At 41.5% G+C, this 24322-nt stretch overlaps 1 protein-coding gene across 2 annotated transcripts; it reads left to right on the top strand.

The window, feature by feature from the left end:
• The first annotated feature begins 5523 nt into the window (after nt 1-5523).
• On the top strand, nt 5524-22829 carry LOC131231672 (microtubule-associated protein RP/EB family member 1B-like). 2 transcript variants are annotated; one of them, XM_058227966.1, is made up of 8 exons: nt 5524-5957; nt 7762-7830; nt 7915-8001; nt 15384-15490; nt 15642-15781; nt 15896-15945; nt 17194-17307; nt 22376-22829. In XM_058227966.1, exons 1-8 carry the CDS (start codon nt 5841-5843, stop codon nt 22499-22501), a joined length of 810 nt encoding a protein of 269 aa, XP_058083949.1. In that variant the 5' UTR covers nt 5524-5840; the 3' UTR covers nt 22502-22829. The 2 variants fall into 2 exon arrangements, with proteins under 2 accessions (XP_058083949.1, XP_058083943.1); XM_058227960.1 differs by having other exon boundaries at nt 5531-5957; nt 15869-15945.
• The last annotated feature ends 1493 nt before the right edge of the window (nt 22830-24322 follow it).

Here is a 24322-nt window from a genome sequence, read left to right as displayed (position 1 = left end):
GTTTCATTTTGGGGTACACTCAATCCACTACAAAGGTCATGAATTGAACGGTGGGATGGGCATATGGGATGAGAACAATCTTTGAAATGGGTGTCAATACAAGCTAATTTAGCTCTGCGCGCGTGCGTAAATTGATTGAAAGTGGCACGTGCACGCAATATTAGACCGTTTATCCAACAAGTTCAATTACATACAAGCCTAACACAAATTGGGTCCATCGACTCACAAGCAATGTGGCATTTGCTCACCCTTTGCCTTTTTTTATGTCAATGTTTGTGAGCTAATGTTCTGTTGCTGGGCATCAATCTCAGCGCTCGGTCCGATTGCCTTGCATATTGAAGTTGTAAGTGATTCCATACTAACCGTTCAAAAAATCAGGTGGATCCTAGCCCATGGCCCAATTCTCTAAGTTTGACGAACGGACATCTATGTATACCAAGAAGCTAATGTGGCGGCGGACATTCCCCCCTGTTTGCTCCGGATCACCACAAAAAATGGTGGGGTGGCGCCAAAGGTATTGTTTTTGCTTTTGGACCATTCTAGTGTTTGTACTTTCTGTAGGGCACTCTTGATTTAAATATTATTAATTATATAAAAAAATGGATGGCCGAGATCAATGCAGGCCTAATAATTCTTTCTTCTTCTTCTATATATATATATATATATATATATATATATATTTATTTTATTTTTTTAAAGGGTCGCGGTCAAGGCTTGCCGATTGCCTATGCCTGTGTCGGGCCACAGATGTTCCTGTCACAAAATCCACTCTGTCCATCAGTTTTGCAAGACCACGATAAGACATGCTTCTAAAAATAAGACAGATCGAAAATTCATGTGGGCCACACTACGCAAAACAGTGGGAACGGAAACATTTGCTATTAAAACCTTCATGGAGCCGACTCAGATGTTTATACGCTATCCAAACCGTTCATAGAGTTATTATTAATCAGATAAAGTGCAGGAATATATATCGTCACATATATCATGCTGATAAAAAACTTCTGTGGCCACGCGAAGTTTCCAATGGCCGGCATTCAATCCCTGCTGTTTCGGTTGGTGTAGCCCACGTAAGTTTTGGATGTACCTTAATTTTAGATTTCTGTGCTATTGTTGTCTTGCAAAACTGATGGACGGAGTAGATTTGTGACCGGCATCTCTGTGGGCACACTGCTTCCGACTACAGTCCCCCTTAGCAATTGGTCACACGGTTTGGACGGTTTGGATTGATGTACATGAATGGCAAGTGAATCGGTGCCACTGTGCAGGGTAGAAAGAGACCGAGGTACGTCTTAGTTCCCATGTAGCGTGAACTGGGTAGTGGGACCCACCCTTTGAACTGTTCCACTAACCCCACACACGCATAAGACGGGGATTCCACCAAACGCCAGTTGAAGTGGACGCGGATCGCGTGGTGTGTAACTCACCACGCGTGAGTAAACTCTGTGGGACCCATCGTAATGGATGCGTTTTATCCACTCCGTCCATCCGTTTTTTCATATCATTTTAGGGCATTGCACCAAAATCAAAGAATATCCAAGTTCAAGTGGACTACACCATAGGAAATAGTGGGAATTGAATGGTTGCCGTTGAAAATATCTTGAGGGCCACAGAAGTTTTGGATCAAGCTGATATATGTGTTTTCAACGGTGGAAGTTAGTATCCCCACCGTTTTTTGTTGTGTGGTCCACTTGAGCTTTGGATATACTTAAATTTCGGAGTCAAACCCTAAAATGATCTGGAATAACGAATGGACGGCATGGATGATGACAAATACAATTCGCGTCCAGTTGAAGTGGTCCCGTCATGAGGTGTTATATTATGCTCGGGCGAGAGGTTGTACGGTACACTGAGCTAGGGAGCGGATTAGGTGCGGCCCCGAGCCTCACCTAACACGGTCCGGTCCTGACCGTTGGGCCCAATTTGATTATTTACTGTATATCCGTCCCGTCCATCCATTTATCCGGATCATTTTAGGACATGGACCTGAAGCAGATCCAAATCTCATATGGACCGTTAAAAAAGCAGTGATTGACCGTTAAAAACTTCTAGTGGACCGCAAAAGTTTTGAATCAATCTGATATTTATTTTTACCTTCATCCTGGTTGCCTGACCTTCTCAAAAGGTTGGATGGTAGGTAAACATTATACTGACTATTAAGGTGGGTCCTGGGAAGTTTTTAATGGTTGGCATTCAATCACCAATGTTATAGTCCACCTGAGATTTGGATCTGCTTCATTTCCTGTATCACGTCATGAAAGGATCTAAAAAAACGGATGTACGGAGCCGCATCATGTTGGGTGAGGCTCTAGGCCCGTACCTAATCCGCTCCCTCGCAGCTCTCGTCTGGGGCCGTCCTTCAGTGATGGAAAACGTTTATGCGATGGGAATCACCTTTTATTGCCCTGTACCCCAAAATTCCCAGCCGTTATTGGATGAATGTGAACCGTTACAGTACGGTATTTCCCAGCCGTTATTTTGCTTCGGACTATTGAACGGTTTGGTATCCTACATATCAGGAGCTTTTTGCTACACCAACTATTCACGATAGGTCCGTAACATCCACGGTCTGGAGACGATGGCCCCTGCTCGAGCCTGTGACTAGATGGGTTTAGTGGGTTTCACCAGAGCGGAGTAGGTGCGGCCCCGGGCCTCACCCAACATAGTGCGGCCCTGACCGTGGGGCCCACCTTGATATATATATATATATATATATATATATATATTTTGTATATCCACTCCGTCCATCTCTTTGAAAGCATATTTTAGGCCACGAACTCAAAAATGAAGCAGAGCCAAATCTCAAGATTAAAATACCATAAGAAAGAGTGGTGATTAAACGGACACCATTAAAAACTTCCTAGGGCCAATTGAAACCGTAATGATTTCATGACCGAAAATATGCTTTGAAAAAGGATGGACGGGATGGATATACAAAATATACATCAAGGTGGGCCCCACGGTCAGGGCTGTACCGTGTTAGGTCAGGCTGGGGCCGCACCTATTTCGCTCCCGGGTTTTACTCTGTTACGTTTTATAGTGGTGACTCATCCACCGACGCACAGTTCGACCCGCTGACCGTCAATAGATCTTGGTAGATACTTTCGCTTACCGAGAGCCACGTAGGTGTAACTTTAGTTAGATCCACACCGTCTATTATGTAAGGAGAATCATTTTCACGATTTAAAAGTCAAAATAATGACCAATCGACACTTAGGTGGCCCACACTGTAGGAAATGGTTGGGATGGAACGGCACCATTAGTTTTTCAGGGCCCACTGTAGTGTTTATATGCCATCTAGTCCATTCGCCTGATTTGCCTGACAAGGATGAAAAAAATTTCCAAGAATTCATAATATTCCAAAACTCAGGTGGCTCATTCCACGTGAATTTATAGGTTTTAGGTATAGTTTTATGGGGTGGCCCACCTGAGTTGAATCAATCTGATTTTCGGGATCAAGGCAAAACAAGCGCAGCTTACCTGATGGACGGGGTCGATTTCATGAACGTTGAGTCCTACCTCGCGGTAGAGAAAGTAACCCCATAAGTAGCCAGGAGAGTTTGGCAGGCGTTTCCCTTCCAGATCTCCACTAAATTGGCCGAGACAATCGAATATCATGATGATCGGACCATCCCAGCTATCCAATTATTAGGGGACATCAGGTGGCTACGATCGTTCAAGCAGTGTATTTTTCCATGATGCTCTGTAAACAACGGGATTAACGTGGACGTATACGGTGGGTGAGTCACCACCATCCAACATATGGTGAAAAGCCCAGATTGCAATCAAGCAAAAGATATGAAAAGGGGGTAGACTCTTGTCGTGTTTGCCCTTTTCAAAGAATGACCGTGACTCGTCCGCTCGCTAAACATGTAAGGTCATCGGAACCGTCCAAACCATGGGGTCACCTGTCGATGGATCACACCTGAAAATGTTCTAATATAATTATCTAACCACCCAAACAGTAACTGGCAATTGCAAAGTGAAAAATAAAATTCCAACGTTCCAAATTCAACTTGCTAAATCAGATTGTTGAGATCGTCAGATTAGTATGATATTTGAAATATGATCCATCCATCACAAGCATCGCAGTCTGGTTGGTCCGGAGCCGTTCATGTGTTACATGAGTACAGTTTCAGACTGCCTGAGTATTAAGTATCACACTCTGCAGTGTATCAAATAACTCACCGAACGAGAAAGCTTCTCTCTGGCCGGACCGACCGTCCGGCTCCACACTTAAAATCCAAACCTAAAATAATATAACCACACGTGCAAGCAGTTACAGAGAGAGGCATTTTCCATTCACCGCGAAGTACCGAATTTGGTTTTTCGCAACCCTGCCGGTAGCTATACGACTAGTGGATCCGAACCGCCCGTGAGACCATGTTTTCTCATGGTACAAAACCTCTCAGAGCGAGAGTAAGCATGGGCAGGACTTCTTAGTTCTTACCGGCTTTTATTTTCCTCTTATCCATTCGAAGGCAGTAGATTAGGATTATTTCCACCTCAGGAAATTCAGTGGAGCCCACCAGCTGCGCAATCGGATGGGAGTAGTCTACAATCCTGTTTTAGGAAGTACGTAAAAAGCGCAAGCGCTTTTCGGTCCAAGGTATCTTATGTGCAAAATCAACTCCGTCCATCAGTATGATCCTTGAACCTAGGCCTAGGCCAAAAATCTTGAAGATCCATGACGCAGGTGGGGCATACCACAAGGAACAATGGAGATGGAATGCCAACCATGGGTTTGTGTTTTTGGATCACCATTGTTTATCTTCCATTAAAACCTGTTCATCATCAGGTGGGACCCACCAGATGAAGGTAATATACAGAACTTTATGATCCAAAATCCAGCAGACCACAACACTTGGAATTAGAGGGTTTAGTCACGATATCCATTGTTCTCATTGGTGCAGCCCATACCTATGGGAAAAGGTTCGGTGGGCGCGAAGAACCAGGTTATTTCACTCGGCTGCGATGGGACTTGCCTCTGATCCTGTAATGGGTCCGCTGCGATGATCGTATCGTATCCACTCCGTCCATCCGTTTATACAGCTCATTTTAGTGTACGAGCCCAGAGATGAGACAGATCCAAAATTCAAGTTCGCCGCACCGTGATAAGTAGTGGGTATGGAATGCCACTATTGGATCAAGCTGATATTTGCTCTTTTTCTTCGTTTAGGTAGGAATCACCTTATGAGCTCGTTGGATATCATATAAATATTATGGTGGGCCTCGGGCAGGTTTTAATAGTCAGCATTTCGATCTCCAGTGTGTCTTGTGGCGGGGCCCACCTCATCTCATGTTTGTTATCGTGTACTGAAATAAGCTGGAGAAACGAATGGACGGAGTGGATATAACACGAACAAAACGTGGGGCCACATATATTTCCTGTAACCTCGCGCGCGTCCGTTGCAGAGGATTGCGGTCGGGACGATCTGGACTCAACGAATGTAGATCTATCATTCACGCCTACAATAGTAAAGCGGCAACGAATTAGGATGGATCATCGCGACGAACCAAAGGCTGACTCATTTTATAATTTTCGAAGTTGCATTCTCCCGGTGTATTTATTTCCCCCTTTTCTGTTTTTCTCCCTCTTCTTCTCCCCATCTCTCTGCAAATCTCCCTACCTCTCTTTCGACCCCAACCATTTTCCTTATTTTCGTCTCAGTTTCTTGAAAATTTCGGCATTTCCTCCCTTTTTCTTCTTGAATCTTTCATTCTCATTTCTACTTATTCCCGTCATTCTCCATTTTTCCTTTTTTTTTTTTTTTTTGGATTTTCTTGGTAGCTTTTGGTTTTTGATTTTGCATGCAAAAAGCCCTTGAAACTCGGCGGCAATGGCGTCAGGGGCGGCGAATATAGGGATGATGGACGGTGCATATTTTGTTGGGAGGAACGAGATTCTCTCATGGATCAATGCCACCCTTCAACTCAATCTCACCAGAATCGAGGAGGTATTATGGTCTTGTTTTTAAGGTTTCGTTGTTATCCTGTCGATTCTAGGGTTTCATTATTCCATTTCTTTCTTTGATGTCTGTATTGAAGCAAATTGGAATGAATTGGGTGTCCCTCGGTAGGTAGATTGTGAGATATGCTCGCAAATTTGAGATTTTAGGAATTTATAGATTTTTGTTCTTGTTCTTGGAATTTTTGGATCGCCTACAAACGCCTGTATGCACCTTTTCGCAAAATTGGGTGTGCGGGACCAAACCTCTACGTCGAGTCAGACTGTCAGCTGCCCATTTATTTGGATGGTGTGCCTGCCTGATTGGTGTATAAACCTTTATTTGCACCTTTTCGCAAATTGGGTCTTATGGAAAATATCTACTTATTTCATTTTGTTCTGTTGAGTTGGGAGGATTGTTTGTCTATTTTAGAAATGTGAAGAGGGGAACATACAATGTTTGGCTTGAATTGCAAGCATTTCATTTATTTCAGCATGCTGTAGAAGGCCCCATCTTTTAGCATCCTGGATCATTAATTGGGTGGGCCCCACTGTGGATGGGTGATTCTCAAAGGAATCCCAATTTGCGTAATCTTAGCCACTTGTAATAGGTCTTCAAATGGAGTCTCACAAAGAAAATGTAGCCATCGGATACATGTAATGGAAAGTCCACTTATTGGATGGCTGCTATTGTTCGTACTTCATAGTGGAACTGGAGACTTTTGTCCCATTTCCCATACGTTGTGTGGCCTTCCAGGTGAAGAATTTGGATCATGGAAAGATAGGCCTCATCTGTAACGAATGCTGGTCGGAACTGCTAATTTGATGAAGGATGGTATAATGCCTTCCATATGAAGAGGGATACTTGTTCTTTCTTTATTGACATCATGCATGTTCTTTACAATGTCTGATAACATTTGTTTGCTTCCATTAACTTCATTAGATGGGTACCAAAATTGCCTTATTTGCTTCTTTTGATCTTTTTTACTGGGTATCAAAATTTTCTTAAAGAGTTTCTACAAAACCAGGGAAATGCATTTGCAATAGGGTATTGATGCATTCATAAAGCTGATGCCAAATAGCTGGGCTAAGGCTATGATGTCAACGGCTAGGATGTCTTTGTTCAGTGCATAAAATTGCATCATTCTTTTATGATGAATATGTCTATGGAAAGATCAAGCATGTCGGAATTCTGTTAGGGTATCTGGGTTTTGGAGAGTCTTGGAAGTCATGACAGAAAAAAGGATTTGAATGGTGAAAATAGGGGTTACTTAAAAAAAAAAATGCAAATTATTCTGACCTAGGAGGAAGCCCCGATAGGAGCAAAAATGGAAGGCAGATTGAAATGGTTTCATTATATGCTACAAAAACTGGAGACGGGCAGACAAGTAGGTGAACTTTGGTTAGGGATGAAGGGCCTGAAAGGGGGATGGGGAAAGACCTAAAAAGGACTTGGATTGAGGTTGTAGGAAGTGATATGGAGCCTCATTCACCTCTTGAGGATGGGCACTTTGATAGGAATGGTTGGAGAAGCATGATTCATAAAATTGACACCTGGTAACAATGTAGTGACTATGACAATGACAACAACAACAATGATGGTAATGACGAAGACAAATGATCATAACTTATTTTGACCATGTCTTTTACGTTCTTTGTTTTGATTTTTTTGGTGTGAATATTAGACTCTAATCTTGAGGATACTGGCTTTTGAAAAGTTCCATCAACTTTCTTGTTCTTTTTTTTTTTTTTTTGAAACATCAACAATTTCTTTTTTCAATCATATCTCATTTTACTAGAAAACTTGTGAACAGGCTGCATCTGGTGCCGTTCAGTGTCAAATGATGGATATGACCCATCCAGGAGTTGTTCCCATGCACAAGGTATGAATCCGTGGTGATGCTGTCTTTGTTCACCATCTTGAAGCATATCCAGTGGATCTGTGCGTAATGTTGGGTTACTTTCAGGTGAATTTTGATGCAAAGACAGAATACGACATGATTCAGAATTACAAAATTCTGCAAGAAGTATTCACCAAGTTGAAAATTGACAAGGTATTTGATTTCACAATTGAAGAAAATCATCACCACATATGCTTGTTATTCATGTTTCTCTATGTAGTCTATGCTGGTCTATGGACTGACACCTTGAAATTCCTCTCTCTCTCTCTCTCTCTCTCTCTCTCTCTCTCTCGCTCGCTCTTTTCATATGTCATCAGGAATGATAATGACAGCTCCATGATTTCTTTTTCTCTTTTTGGAAATAGCTTCATGATTTCTTGTTAAGCTAGTTGATTGGAAGTCTCATTTATGCAGTTAATTTTTATCCACTTCACTTAAATAGAGTTAAAATTTTTGATGCAACATGGTGTAGTTTCCCTGCTTAGAATTTTCTGTGAACATGTGCAAAATGTGGCCTCATTTTCTAAAACTCAGTTGATGCTGCAATGTGCAACTGCACAAATGGCATTTCTTGGATTCAAGCCCCATGTTTTTCACAGTATTGAAAATGAAACATCAAAACTTGGCTTCTACTTAAGAGTTGTCGGTCAATCTGGGAAATAGAAGAGGCGAAGCAACTAGGTATCCTTCAAGTTGAGCACATGAAATGATGAAAATATGAGTGAATTAGGTGCTTTACATTTATGTGAATACATGCAGATGTGCTCTGTGTGGTGCAGTCAAGGAACTTTGCCTAGGGTACTAGATATGGGCACATCGTGTAGGCTAAAGATTCGCAGGTTATTTGGCCCAGGGCTATCTCCCAGGGTTCCAGACAATCTTCTAGTGTTCCACATGAATGGATGACTGCTTATGTGGTTAGGGACAGAACTGCTATGAACTGAGGTGGATATCATTGCTGCTATGCTTTTTATTTTTTTACACTAATTTCCCTTTCCAACTGAGAGAAGAAGTAGGGTTTTACATCCCAACCTTCCAAACCCCAAAACATCATACAACCAAGAGCAATCAAATAGCTTGATTTGTGATTTATGGTTTAAGATTAGATGGTTTGCATGAAGTTTAAGACTTTTAACAGTAAGATTGTTAATGATTTTATGATGTTTAGATTACTCTTTCCGTATTTAGTCAATAAATAATTCACAATAATTAGGCTAAAGTGCTGTGTTGGGCCTGAGTTTTTAGCATGTAAGTGGTATTTTGTGCTGCTACGTGCATGACCTTTCATGTGTTGGGTGCTTTGTGCTTTAGTTGTTTGTCTGCCAAGTGCCCCTCCATGACCCTACTTTGCTTGCTTGGCCTATGGGGAAAGCATGTAATAGTTTTTTTTTTTTAAAATAAATTGTTGGGTCCGTGTTGGCATATGAATGGTGTTGCTGCGAACCTCTGCCTGATCCTAGGAAAAAGAGGAAGGTTGATGTTTGGTGAGCAGCTACTCGTAACACTATTGACCATTCTACCATTTGAAAGCTAGTCACAACACTTTGGCCAATCTGCCATTTGAAAGCCAACCACACTAGCCAGTTGTAACTCTCATTGCTAAGAGCTATTTTCCACTTCAAAAAAGCTTTCGGCATCTTGGCTCGGTTTAGTAGTAATAGGTAATGATACCAAATTGATTAGTTTCTTAGGTTTAACACCACTGATGATCTTAGAAGAGACCAGCTTATTGTACCGTTTGGTACTATTGTAAGCAAATTCAACCCGAGGCAGAACAAGACCCATGTGTTGTTATGGTGGCCAACCTGACAATGAAGACGATGCCAATTCATTGATTCACAACTTCGGTCTATCAATTCGTCTGTGGGTGAACTTCACATCTTGGTTGAAAATGATTGCCTTTGGTGTCTTGTGCAAACTGACCACTTCCTTAAAGAAGTGATTTGCATTATACATGCCATTTGAATTCTTCTTGCAAGGATTACAATGCCATATTGGAGAACTGGTCTAGCAAAATGTAAATGCTGGAATCATATCCATGCCGAGTCTTAGGCAATCCAAGTCTCAAGTCCATAATTATTTTTCCACAGAGCACTGACACTGGCAACGGGGTGTGGATAATGTATTCTGCTTCTACCCTTTACCCAACCGATAATCTCAACACTGTCAAATAATAGTTTTTTTTTTTTGAAAGGATACGCATTTCATTAAACTATAAAAGAAAACATAGCAGGAAAAAGGAGAAAACAAAACAAAACCAAAAGCAACAAAAGGGCTACGTTGAGATAGCGTGAGCCTTTAAGCAACAAAAAGGAGAAGACTTCTTCCCTGAAGGAATCTGCATATGTGGCCCACTCAACCACCATGTTCGAAACTTTGAAAGAAACGGACTCCGCCGAGGAGGAAGAGTTTCTAAAACATCTTTCATTTCTCTCGACTCAAACCGACCACTATATAGCGAGAAGGACCATCCTCCAAATCTGAGTCTTCTTCTTCCCAAATCTGAAGCCATGCCAAGCTTGAAGAAGGAGATTCACAGAGCTAGAAATGCACCAATTGATTTGAAACCTTCTAGCGAAATCCACCCATATTTGGGAGATGAAGGGACAATGGATTAGTAAATGATCTATCGACTCCGCGTTCTTCATACAACATAGACAAACGTTGGGAAGAATCATCCCTCTTTTCTCCAGATTGTTGATGGTGAGAATCTTCTTATTGACAACCAACCAAGCAAACGCCACAATCTTAGGGGGTGCAGAGTAGGACCAAACAAGAGCAGAAGGATGGGCTACTTTAGGAAGCTAAGGATGAGGAAGAATCATCTTGTAGAAGGAGCTGACTGAGAAGGAAGAGGACTTCTCCATTTTCCAGATTGTTCTGTCATCCACGTCGGGGCTGGGGTTGGATTTATAAATACAGTCAAGCAGATTGACCAGGATAGGGATCTCCCAATCTTCCAAATTTCTTCTGCACTGGATGTTCCACTCCCTCTTCCCTCCCATACATGAGTAACTATCGGCAACGTTGATGTCTTTGTAGGAGGCTATCCGATAGATGGAAGGGAAAACATCTTTAAGGGGCCTTTCTCCTACCCATTGGTCCTTCCAGAATCTGATCCCGTCTCCTTTGCCTTGACTCGAACCCGACGCCTTTAACAACCTCATTTTGAATGCGAAGAATTACTTTCCAGATGTTGGAGGCTTTGTAGGCTGACGAGGGATTAGTCCACCACCCCCCAGGCGAGCGGCCATACTTGCTCTTGATGAGAGAGTTCCATAAACTGCTGTCTTCCGAACCCAGCCTCCATATCCACTTTCGAAGGAGGGCCTTGTTTATGCACTTGAGATCTCTAATGCCTGCTCCACCATCACTCTGATGATGCCTGTAAACATGCTTCCATCCTAGCAAGTGCATTCTTTTTTTGTCCTCTTTACCATGCCACAAAAAATCATGACGCAACTTGTCAATCGAAGCCAACACAGAAGAAGGGCATCTGAATAAAGACATAAAGTATATGGGGAGATTGGAAAGGGCGAATTTGATGAGAGTAAGGTGACCTTCGAGGGATAGAAAGCGACATTGCCATTTGGCCAGAAAAATCTCGAACCTACTAATGACTCTGTTCCAGGCCGATTTAGGGGGAGCACCAATGCAGAGCGGGAGGCCGACGTAGGAGGTCGGAAATGAGTCTGTGCTGCAACCAAAGCGTCTCGCATAGGAGAGGACTTCGCCTTCTTCCAAATTAACCCCATAGATCTTAGATTTGCCCATGTTAACCCGCAGGCCAGATACCACCTCGAAACAGTGGATTGTTGTGCGTAGGTTGTTCATCTTATCAGAGGAGGCCTCTAAAAAAATGAGGATGTCGTCTGCAAATTGCACATGGGAGACCGAGCTGCCCATGCTTTCTATTTTGATGCCATTTAAAATGCCTACTGCCTGGCCTTTTAGAAGCATACTGGAAAGAGCTTCACCCACTAATAGTTGATATTTGCATAGTTAAAATTAGTTCTAAATTAGTGGACTATGAACAATCATTCCACAGTCCTTTATCTCCTCCACAAGTCGATTTCTATGTGTGAGTTCCTTTACTTTTTTGGGTGAAAAATCAGGTAGATATTCAATGTTGAATTTAGTTTTTTCCTCTTTTGATTCTAGTTGCTTCATGCTGTGTATCCGCAGCAAGATGGAATACATTGCTCTGGTCATTTCCCAGTACAATGTTAACTAAATATTGAGGCATGTACCCTTCGGAAAAAAATTATAATGGAGGCATGCAGAAACTTATAGACTTGTAGTGATTTTAAAAGCACCAAAAGTTTTAGAAGCATTTCTGCATACAATTTTATTATTGGGATTTGTTTTTTGGGAGATTATATCATTGGCCATTTTCCATTCAAAAGGGAAAAGGGCATAAAAATTTGTTCTTGACATTGTCCCATTATGAACGACTTGAATAGTTGGGCGTGCAACATGATCTGCATTTCAATATCTTTAGCTCCCTATTTTGTATTACAAACTGGTAAAATTTTGCAGTTTGTCTATGGAACTTAGAGACTTCTATTTTATTTTCCAAAGTGCTGATTAGTAGTGTCTTGTCAGAACTATATGGTTATGGTCAATTGTTTGTTCAAGAGGTAGGGTCGTTTTTTTGCTAATTAATTCGGCGATAGTTAACAGTCGGATCCCATCTGTTAGATATCAGTGCCTGCTCATGATCACATTCATAGTTCTAGATATCGCCTGAAATGGAGTCAACTTGGCTGGGCTGTCTCGGTTTTGGTGGGCAGGAAACCAGTCACCAGGCTGAAATGGGACCAAAACTGAGTAGAACAGACTGAAACAAAATAAGTTGGGCGAATTCGTACTTGTTTCGGTGTCCGTGTGAGTTGCACACCACATTTCTATTTAAAACCATGTTCACCTTCAAGATGTTTTTGCATCTCTATTCGATCGAGGGATTGTTTGTTGTGACTGAGTCCCATAATACAAAGAAGTAGGAGAAATGGGAAGAGTTATATGGAGCGTGTCACATCTAGATAGATCAAGGTGTTCCAAAACAGTAATGGTGGCCGTAATGGCCACCACTGTTACCGTTATGATACGGGCTGTAATGGCCGTTACAACCATTTTTTAATTTTTGAAAAAACTGTTAAAGGACCGTTGTAGGGCCTTTACAACCTATTTTTTCTATAACAGCCGTTTCGACCCCGTAAAACGTAATGGTCATGACCGGTACTGTTACGTAACAGTTGTTACAGCTGTTGCGTAACCGATTTTGAATACCTTGAGATAGATGATGATTGAAGAGCTACATGATGCAATTGCATAGACACTAAAAGCACTGAATAAGAAATATAGGAATAGAGTTGTCATCTATATTTGCACAATGGCCCTTCACAGATATATGTGTGTGTGTGTCTGTCTATATATATATATGTATATATATACATATGCATATATATATATATATATATATATATTTGTATATGTATATGTATATGGACATATATGTGTGTGTGTGCATGTACATGTGTGTGTGTGTGTGTATATATATATATATGTGGAGAGAGAGAGAGAGAGAGAGAGAGAGAGAGGGGAATGCTCACTTGTGCACCTCTTATGTGGGCACCCGTGCGCACCTTTGCACACGTGTCATGGGCACATAATCTAAACGGTGCATGTGATGCGGCACCCCTCGAAACTCTATAGGACCAATTTTCAGCCCGATCCAAAACTCTAGTGGGCCGTAGCAAAGGGAAATGCAAATCAAGGGAGGAAACTGTTTCCTTTTGTCAATGTAATGTATATATGCAAATCATGGAGGGTTCGGTTGAGGGCCTAACTTGGTCTATGAGATAAAGGGATTGATTCGCCACGCTCTATCAGTTTGAGCTTTTAGAGCTGAGGACCACCTTGACTCTAATATGCCTTGACAAAAAATAGGTTGGTCTACTTATTAGGTGGACCTCATGGTTACATTGAATATTGACCATTTGTCATTCTTCATGTGCTTCTTTCTGATTATGTGAGTCCCAACATTTGAGTGGAACCGCTTGACTTTTGATATAGGAAATGTTCCTTGTGGGCCCCACCAATGAATAGCCCTGATCTTACTCACTTGTTCTTATAATCTTCTCTGCAATCTCCTCTCTGATCCCAAACTTTCTACCTCTCTAAAAAGGTGAAAACTTGTTACAGTTTAGCTAATTTCATGCCCTGAACATAAAACAATCTGAACTGTAAAAACTCAAAACTTTAGCTAATTTCTTGGTCCTCGAAAAATCATTGTTTATAAGATTCCATTTTACCCTTTCTAGTCAATATTTGTCAGTTCTTTTGAAAGAGTGGAGCTTCTCCTGATATTTTGTAATTTTGATCACATACCCCCTAGAAATGATTTCAATTTGCCAAACAGCTGAGGGGGTTAATGGTTGATTACAAGGCATTTTGGTCTGTTTTGGAAGTTGGTAGCCTTTTCCGAGTTGAATCCAATTTGATGCATGTTCGATGTGATGATACTTTACCACCACTTAAAGAATGTTTGTGATTGACCTACCGTCCATGTGACTTACATTATGAGAATCCACTTCCAAAATTGGGAGCCTGTTGTGGATGGTGCATAAGCAAAGAGTTGCTGATGGGAAAGTCTTAGACATCAGATTTCACCTACCAAAATTTGTTCATTGACATTACAGTTAACTATCCATTGATAACCATCACTTGAGCTGATCTTCGATCAGTTCGATTTTCAGGTTACTTTTAGTCTCACGATAAGGTCTGGATTTCTGCCGCATGCAGAGTGGATGAGTCCTACCATTTTGAAAATAGTGATGAACTATCACTGGAGTTTATTCTTCTGTACTAGAAAGGCCGTGGGGAAAATATAAATAAAATTGAATTAAGGAGAGGGAAGTGCTCTTCATTTTGTTTTTAGCAGGGATTTAACAATAATTTCAAAGTTTTGCAAGGAGGCTGGAGTGAAGACCTCTTCTATCAATAATTAATAGCTTGACATGAACTAGTAACAAACTTACTGAAGAATTTAGTTGTTTATGGTGATGTCATTTTATTGCTGAGTGCCTTGTAGCTCTGCCCCCTTATGCTGCTTAATTCTTCTCTCTTCAAACATCTCAAAGACAACCAGAACAACTCCCTGTCTCCAGAGGCTCCACCCTGGCACTAAGTCCCCGAACTCTTATAGATGTTTCAGTTAATCCTGCCTGATGAGAAATTATTTAACTATAAAACACCAGTAGCCCATTGGTTTCTTATTGAAAGCACATTCCCCTGCTATTGAGTCTGGTCAAATAGGGAATTGACATCCATACCTAATTTTGATATCATTTCCTGGTGATTCTTTCAGAGGCTGGTATTTTTAGTATATATGCTTTGGCATCTGAATATTGGAGTTCTCTATCATTCACTGGGTACCCTCATGTGCTAAAACAATATTCATGCATATAGCTGCTACCTTTATTAGTTATGTTAAGTCTTGATGCTAATTTCTTTCTTAACTGGCATTCTGATAGCATATTGAAGTTAAAATGCTGGTGAAAGCACGGCCATTGGACAACCTGGAGTTCCTGCAGTGGCTAAAGCGCTACTGTGATTCTGTAAATGGCGGCATTATGAATGAGTATGCAACTTCTCTTTTCCTTGTTCTTTGCTCTCTCTCTCTTTTTTTTTTTTTTGAGAGAGAGACATTTGCATGTATCTCTGGTACCCCTAAAACTTTTTGGTGAAATGCAGATGAATGGTATTCCCTAACTATCCTTTATTGCTTATAGGAATTATAACCCAGTGGAGCGTAGATGCAAGGGGGCAAAGAAGCGGAATCTAAAGGTTTCGCAGAAAGGTCCAAAATCACTGCAAGCAAGCGACTTACCAAACCACAGTTCCGTAGATGGGACAGGGATCCATATTTCTGGTTAGCTTGTAGTATTAAGTTACATATGGTTGTGGTGTTATTCTCTGCTAGTTTGTTGATTTTACTATGAAAAAACCGTGTATGTAGGTCCTGAGCAAGTAAAACTATCTGCAGTGTCAGGTGGGGCAAATTCTGGAGGGCAGATTCAGGCATTGACTGAACAGGTACCGGGCATTAGATCTTCTCACTTTCTAAGATAATGTTTTGCTTATAAGCTCCTCCTATGTATGGATCTTGTTCCACAGTTGAAATGTTTCGGATAGAGAATAACTAATTCAGTATCAGTAATGATTTGCTGCAATATGAAGGTTTTTCCCTGGTTGTGGGATCATGCACAGTAAGTGTTCAAACTTGAGGTTTATATCAATAGTTATATGCAAGTTTAGTAGCATGATAACATTGCCATAAAAACTTATCATTGGCCTCAAAAGTGGGTAACTTCTCGTTAGTGTATGTTGTTGAGACTGGTCATGGGAGTGACCATTGTTGAACTAGGAATGTGATCAGCAACCTATTGATTATGATCTCTGTGAGAGGTGTCTGAGTTTCCTTTAACCGATGGGACATGCAATTGTGTAATAATAGGTAAGAGAAGACTTTTAGTTTTACCCCATTTCATATTCTATCCATTTGAGAAGTGATACCGAGTGCTCGATATCTTTGATGAATGTGGATTCTGGTTTCATTGTAACCAAAGGGCCGTCAAGCATTGAATTTATATATATTATTATTATTATTCCTAATGTTGTTGTTGTTGTTATTATTATTATTATTGTTATTTATCTACAATCAGTTCTCATGCCATATCTCTAGTGTTGCTTCACAATTTTCATAATTTTCTTTAGCTTTTGAGAGTTCAGCATCTCTGGAGTATATTTTAAAAACTTGGTAATTTGGCTCAAAACCAGCCCGAGTCGACAGGATTTCTAGCCGAGTCACTTGGGAACTAGATGATGAGTGAGGCTTGATTCTAACTCGCCAATACTGGTCGAGTTGGCTCGCCAACTTGGTCGACTTGAGCTGAGTGAAGTGTTTAAAAAAGAAGAAGATGCAAAGTGGGAGCCTGAGTTTTGAATGCCTGCCCTCATGACTAATGAGTGCACGGGGGTACCTGTTTGCTGTGCACCATGCTTGTTACATATTAAGATGATTTCTACTCATATTATTTTAAACATCTATTATTAATCTAAAAACCTCTTATTTTGACTATTAAATATCAAGTCAATTCTAGTCAAGTCGAGTTTTCGGGTTTTTGAAATATGCCCTGGACGCTTACACACATATTTGCTTTATATTTTTTCTTTTTTTAAACTCTATTTAGTACAGTGATAGGTCATCTGCCAGTGTACTTCGATTCAAAGTGGTGTTGGAATTATGTCAAATAATGATTTTGTCCTGATCCTGGCATGCAGATTCAAGACCTCAAGCTTTCAGTGGATCAGTTGGAGAAAGAAAGAGAGTTCTACTTTGCAAAATTACGTGACATTGAAATCCTTTGCCAATCTCCCGAGTTGGAAAAACTTCCGGTATGACTGTGTACTTTCATAAATATGTTGAATGGGGATTCAAGCCTGAAGCTCAATGGTAAACAAGGCTTGTTTGGACATTGAGGTCTCAGGTGCGAGCCCAGCTTACCTATCCAAAAAAAAAAAAGAAAAAAGAAAGTTGAATGTGATGCTTTTGTCTGTGTTGGCATTGGTATCCTTACGCCTTTTTTTTACATGCAAACACACACGAACACACACCACATGGCATTCAAAGCCATGACCTCAGTGTTGATACACACTCGGTCTACCACTGAGCCATGGGTTGGTATCCTTATGCTTGCTCATTTAGAATTCCTTATGTTTGATTCACACGAGTTAGCAGCCAGTAATTGATGACATGAAGTATAGTAACAATAGGAGTGAAAATGGGGGGTCAAGTATTGTGGACCAAGAAGTTTCCAAAATGACCACTTTCGATGCCTTGGGTCCTTAGTCAAGTATTCATGAAGTGGAAAGATTGAGAAGGATGTTGCCTATAGAATTCAAGCTGGGCGGAAGAAATGGATTGTTCTTCTAGAGTTTTATGTGATTGTTGTGTACCACTCCAACTGAAATGGATACAATTAGAAATGAATGCATTCGAGGCAACTTACGAGTAGCACCAACATGTATTCATATGGGGGAGAGTAGACTTTGATGGTTTGGTCATGTACAACGGAGACCATGAACCGTGCCAGTTAGGAGTGGGTAGTGTTCGAAGTATTGGTATTGCTACAAGTTTTAGTAGCCAGCGATACGGAAACAATATCGATATTGCCAATAATCAGAAATGCGGGGAACATGGGAAAAGCGGTGGAATTTTTCAGTGAAACTTCAGGAGATGCTAAAATATACATATTTGAATATTTAGGCACCAAAAAATTGCAAAAAGAATGCATGGATGATAAGCTTCCATTTAATGGGGGCCTAGAAGCGTGTGTTGCGTAAGAAATCAGTCCAACCATCCCATCAAAATCCCATCTATCCATCCGACCTTCCATCCAAACATCCATCAATATTTTGGAATATCGACGATACACGATATTTTGCTGAGAAATTGTCAACAACTGGAAAGGAAATGAAAGAATATTGTCTTGATATCGCCCATGTATAAAAAAATTGAAATGATTTTTTTTTTTATTTAAATTTTTAAATAAAGAGATTTTTGGCGATATTGATACATTGGTGATATTATTGAAATATCACCAATATAATGGAGATATAAGCGACATCTAAAATTCACACAATAAACAATTATTGACAATATTGATACATTGGTGATACAAGTGACACCTATAATTTTTTTTGAAAGATGATTATATTATAAAGAAAAGAGAACTGAAAAACAGGAAAAAAACAGAAAAACAGAAAAACTGGAAAAAACAGAAACAGAGAGATCCGCTGAGATAGCAGATCAGCTCAAACTCCTAGAAACAACAGATCACTATTCTTCAGGGCTTCAACCTGCATGGCCCATTCTATCAGGGATCTCTTAGCCTTTGAGGACACATAATCTACGGGGTGAACGATGTCCCTGAAACACCTGTTGTTACGTTCTTCCCAGACAAACCACCAAATTACAAGGACGGCCATCCTCCAAATCTTCGTTATCTCTTTGCCAATATGCACTCCGTGCCACGCTTGCAAGAAGAGATCCACCCTCTCAGGGAAGCAGCAACTGATGTTAAAGTGACAGAGGAAATCAGCCCATATGATGAAATAAAGGAGCAATTAGCCAGCAAATGATCTACTGTTTCCTCCTTACGCATGCAGCACAAGCAAATGTTGGGTATAATCATCCCTGTTTTTCTGCAGGTTATCGATGGTCAAGATCTTTCTTTTCCCAGCAAGCCAACCAAAAACCACAATCCTTGTTGGGGGGGATATTTCCATAAAAAGGCCTCACAGCTGGACTGATTTAGGTGCCTGATGGAGGTAATGTAGATGTACAGAGAGGAAACAGAGAAGCAGCCAGACTTACAGAGCTTCCAAATCAGGCTGTCGGAAGCCAATTGATCAGGGGAAAAGACAGAGATGCACTCTAGCAGGTTGGCGAATTCCGATAAGCCGATTGATCAGGGGAAAAGACAGAGATGCACTCCAGCAGGTTGGCGAATTCCGATATTTCCTTCTCTTGTAAATTTCGCCTTCAGACAATGTTCCACACTGTGTTGCTGTCAGTTATCTCATAACAGTCTGCCACGGAGACAGATTTGTCTGGGGCAAGGGTGAAGATCTGCGGGAATCTGTCTTTTAGAAGGCTGTCCCCCACCCAGTTGTCTTCCCAAAATCGGATATTGGCCCCATTACCAATCTCGAAACCGATGCCACTGAGCACCTCCCTTTTCGTTTTTAGAATGTCCTTCCGGATTGCTGACGCCCTGTAAGAGGAGGACTCTTTGGTCCACTAGCCCCTGCTCGCTTTCCCGTATTTATGCTTGATAATAGAGTTCCAAAAGCTACCGTTTTCAGCCCCCAATCTCCAGATCCATTTACCTAGCAGAGCCTGATTCATAGCCTTGAGATCCCTAATTCCTGCCCCTCCCTCTGCTGTGCGCCTGCACACATCCTTCCATCTCAACTGGTGAAATTTCTTCATGATATCGTTTCCATGCCAAAGGAAATCACGCCTAAGCTTTTCAAGAGAAACCAACACTGCACTGGGGCATTTGAACAGCGACATAAAATAAATAGGGAGGTTGGAAAGGGAGGCTTTAATCAGGGTGAGGTGACCGCCTAAAGATAGGTATCGACTCTTCCATCTGGCAAGAAGCTTCTCGAACCTAGATGTAACTTTCTCCCACATTCTTATGGGCGGCTGCCGATGCAGAGGGGGAGACTGACGAAAGAGCAGGGAAAAGAAGCCGCGGAGCACCCAAGGATACCCGCCAGGGCCTCAAGCTCGATGCTGTCCAGATTGGTACCGTACATTTTGGACTTCAAGAGATTAACTTTTAGCCCTGAAACCACCTCGAAGCATCGGATAGCAGTGCAGAGATTTTCTACCTTATCAACAGTGGCTTCCGAAAATAACAAGGAGTCGTCTGCATATTGGATTAACGATATTGGGGTATTTAGGCCTTTGATTTTAATCCCACTTAAGACTTCTTCCGCTTGGCCTTTGTGCAACATTCTGGATAGGGCTTCCATCACTAATTTGGAGATTGGTGATCATTGCAATCTGGTGGGCAGTTTGGACGGAAAGGAACGAGAGAGTTTTCAAGGACTCTAAGGCTTCGGCCAAATCAGTAGGCTCCTTCGCCAAAAAGTTGGTCTTTGAGTGGGTTTCGAATGTAATGGGTCTGAAAGATTATAATCTTGTTTTCTTAGGCTCCTAATTTCTTTTGGCTGCTATCTCAGCAGTTCCCTTTGTATCTTTTTCCTCTTCTAATACATTTCCTTCGTTACTTAAAAAAAAAAGAAAGGGGAGAGGGGATCACCTTGCCTGAGGCCCCTCGAGCTCTTGAAGAAACCTTTTGAAGAGCCGTTGAGAAGGATGGAGAACGAGGCAGAACTGATGCATTCCTTTATCCAACCTCTCCACTTCAACCCAAAACCCATCCGCTTCATCAAATATAGCAAAAAACCCCAATCAACGTGGTCGTGTGCCTTTTCAATGTCTAACTTATAGATGACAGTCTTCTTCCCGGAAGATGAGGAAGAATCCAGACATTCATTCGCGATGAGAGCTGTGTCCACTATCTGTCTGCCGGCAATAAAAGCGCATTCATTTCTAGAGATGATCTTCCCAATTGCTTTGCTTAAGCGGGACGCGAGGACTTTGGCTAGGATTTTGTAGGGGCTTCCCAAAAGGCTGATCGGCGTGAATTATTTCAAGGAAGCAGCTCCCGGAACTTTTGGGATAAGGGCAATGAACGAGGCACCGAAACTTTTGGAGATCCTGCCTCTATCGTGGAACTCGGCCAGAAATTCCAGCACATCGCCTTGGACCACCTCCCAAAACTGTTGAAAGAAGAGGATGGGAAAACCATCTGGCCCAAGGGCCTTCTCACCAGCCATACTGTCGAGGGCCTGTTTGATCTCTTCAGCTGAGATAGGGGCTTCGAGAAGATCGACCTCAGCTGTCGATAAACCTTCGAAATGGAGCTCGTCGAGTTTTGGTCTGTGCCAATTTTCACTAGTGAGGAGCTGTAAAAATAGCTCACCGTTTCATCAGCGATCCTGTCTCTATCGTTGATCCGGATACCGTTCACCAGGAGGGAGCTGATTCTGTTGTTGGAAGTGTGCATACCAGCCATACAGTGAAAAAACCTGGTTACACAGTCGAAAATATTAGCAATACATTGGCCATTCTTAGAGATACATCATCGATACCTGGAATTTTTAATATTTCCAGTGTTATCAATATTGGTGAGCTGGAGATATGGATAATATCAGAGATATTTTGATAATGTCAGGGGGGCCCAAAAGGATGTGGATGGAGGTATTAAGAAAAGACTTGTTAACCTATGGTATAACTGAAGGTATAGCAGAACAGGATTCACGTAGTAGACCCCATTTAATTTGGATAAAGCTTAGATTATGATGAGATCAAGTTAGCAACCAAATCAATGATTTCTTTGTTTTATCAGCCAGCTATAACATTTAATATCAGTGTGTTAAATTGCAAGTAACATAATCTAAGTAAATCTAAATATATAATATTCATGCATCTTTTCACGTGCATATTTGCATTTAGTTACCTTTTTAATATGTAATTACAAAGAGCAGAGTGGGAGGGTACTATTGCAACCAGGGAAGAAAATGCTGGATAACAGGAGTAGCATCTTCACTTTTTTTGAGATGTCTTGGGAATGTGACGAGAAGTTGCAAATGGCTATATTTTTTAAATTCCCCAAATGCCCTTTAATTGAATTTAGAACCTTTTAGATGTCCTTTCACAAGTCAGTTTTAGCATGTTGAGAAACTAATTGTTGGGAAAATTTTGCCCACGGCTACTGGCATTATACTCGGTGGAGGTTATCAATGAAAAAAATGTATAGAGCTGCAGTTGATAATGAAAGTCATTACATTTTAAACCTTGTCACCTGTTCAATTTCTTGTGCAGGTGGCTGATGCGATTCGAAAGATTCTATATGCGGCTGATGCAAAGGAGTCTGCTCTTGCTGAAGCTCAGGAACTCTTAACGACAGCGATGAATGCTGTAGTAGGAGGAGACGGCGATTCTGACTAGACAAACAATGACATTTTGTCTAGCAAGGCCAGGCAAGGGACAACTCGACCCTCCCTAACCAATGGTCCAGCATTGGCTCCTGTCCTTTACGCCTATAAGGGATGAAGAACCCAGACTCTACTTGCAAAAATGGGACTTTGTTTTTTCTTTCTTTCCCCCTTTATTATCCTAGGCATATTTGTTTTTCCCTAATGTGCTGGATGTTTTGCTAATTTCCATCATCACTAATGGATAGCATGTTGTTGGAAGAAGTTCCACATTAACTAATCACCATTACCCACCCTGCCCATGATTGAATCATATCATCGAAAAGGGTACATTGATGATGCTCTTCTTAGCCAAATAGGTGATTGTTAAATAGTCTATCTTCATTCTGTTACTCTGTCATCATCTCTATCCAACGGTGATAGCTGAAGCATCTTTTATGGTAAAGTTTGAATCCTTAACCTGGTGCTGCCTTTCACTTGTCCTCGGTGAGGTTGTAGTGCAGGCCATCTTTTTTGAATGGGGGAAAAGGCAACAATGTCAGGTCCACACAGTACCACCATAAGCTATGGCAGTACCGGACAGAAGTGAGGCTCACATGATGTATCCACGCCATCTATCAGATGCAGGTCTCAAGTTACCCTAGATGTACACAGTTTAGCCAGATATGAAACATAGGTGGGCCACGGCACAGGGAACAAGTGCGGACACCTACGGTATATTTGAGTGGGGGACGTGTAGTTTGTCTGCATTTGGCTGTGTTTTGGTGCAGGGGGGCTAAATGATCCCACGCATCATATGGACATGTTGACGTGCATATATCATTTGGGCCCCACATCTGCCCGGCACCACACCTTGTAAGGTCATCAAGCTACTGTGTAAATGCAACGGAACTCCTTGTTGGAGCTGTCAATTCATAGCCTGAAACTGGCTCCGCTGAGGCAAGATTCTTCCCTTTTTCTCTTTCAATGTTAAATTTTCAGGTCCAGCAAATGAGTGGTCCGGGATTGGATATTGACTCACCCATGGATCTGGGCCTGGACCTGAATTTCAGATGTAACAAATAAATGGACCGTGAGGAGCTTCATTATCATATTACCAGCAGGAGCTTCATTATCACATTATCAGCAGCACGGGTGATTGGTTTAGATTGTTGGATGACTTGTGAAAGGCCAGTACAATGGGACGGCCTTGACAGTTCTCTATACGACATTGTCAGAGTGGGAACCATTGCCATTGGAAAATCCTACTGAGCAGAATGGAAGCTTTGCTTGTGGCTAGGGTGCAAATGGGTCGGGCTGACCCATTGGATCATTGGACCCAACCTGAAATTTAGTGGGTCTAGGTCCAAAATTTGGAACCAGGGGGCAGGTCCGGGTCCAAAAGTATGACCCGAATTGCCACAAGTGGTTGGGTTTATGTCCCCTCGGAATTGGCTCGACCAATCTGGACCTAGTTTTTAAATAGGTCTTTATTTGAGTGACAAGAAGATGTAACCAATCCAAAGTCAATCCAGACGTAGACACCCCACACCAAAATGGAATCAACCCAGACTCAATCCAGACACGACCCAGAGACTCAAGAAAATGTAGTTAATTGCGTATGTGGGTTTTTGGTTGTCTTTTGGGTGACTTAGATCACTGCCTTTTCATAAAAGCTAGTTACCCATCCACTATTCATGGTAATCTAGACCATTTGATTTTACCTGTTGAATTTGGACCAATGGCCATTCTAATTTTTACCATCAAAATTGATAGCCACCATAAATTGGATGGTATGGAACATTATTTGTGTGACTGTGTGATAAAATAGGCCTGGACCCATTAAATAAGGGGT

Source organism: Magnolia sinica, chromosome 2, assembly GCF_029962835.1.
Source record: "Magnolia sinica isolate HGM2019 chromosome 2, MsV1, whole genome shotgun sequence".
NCBI lineage: Eukaryota > Viridiplantae > Streptophyta > Magnoliopsida > Magnoliales > Magnoliaceae > Magnolia > Magnolia sinica.
The sequence above is the reverse complement of the archived record's forward strand: the minus strand, read 5'-3'. Positions and strand labels throughout refer to the sequence as shown.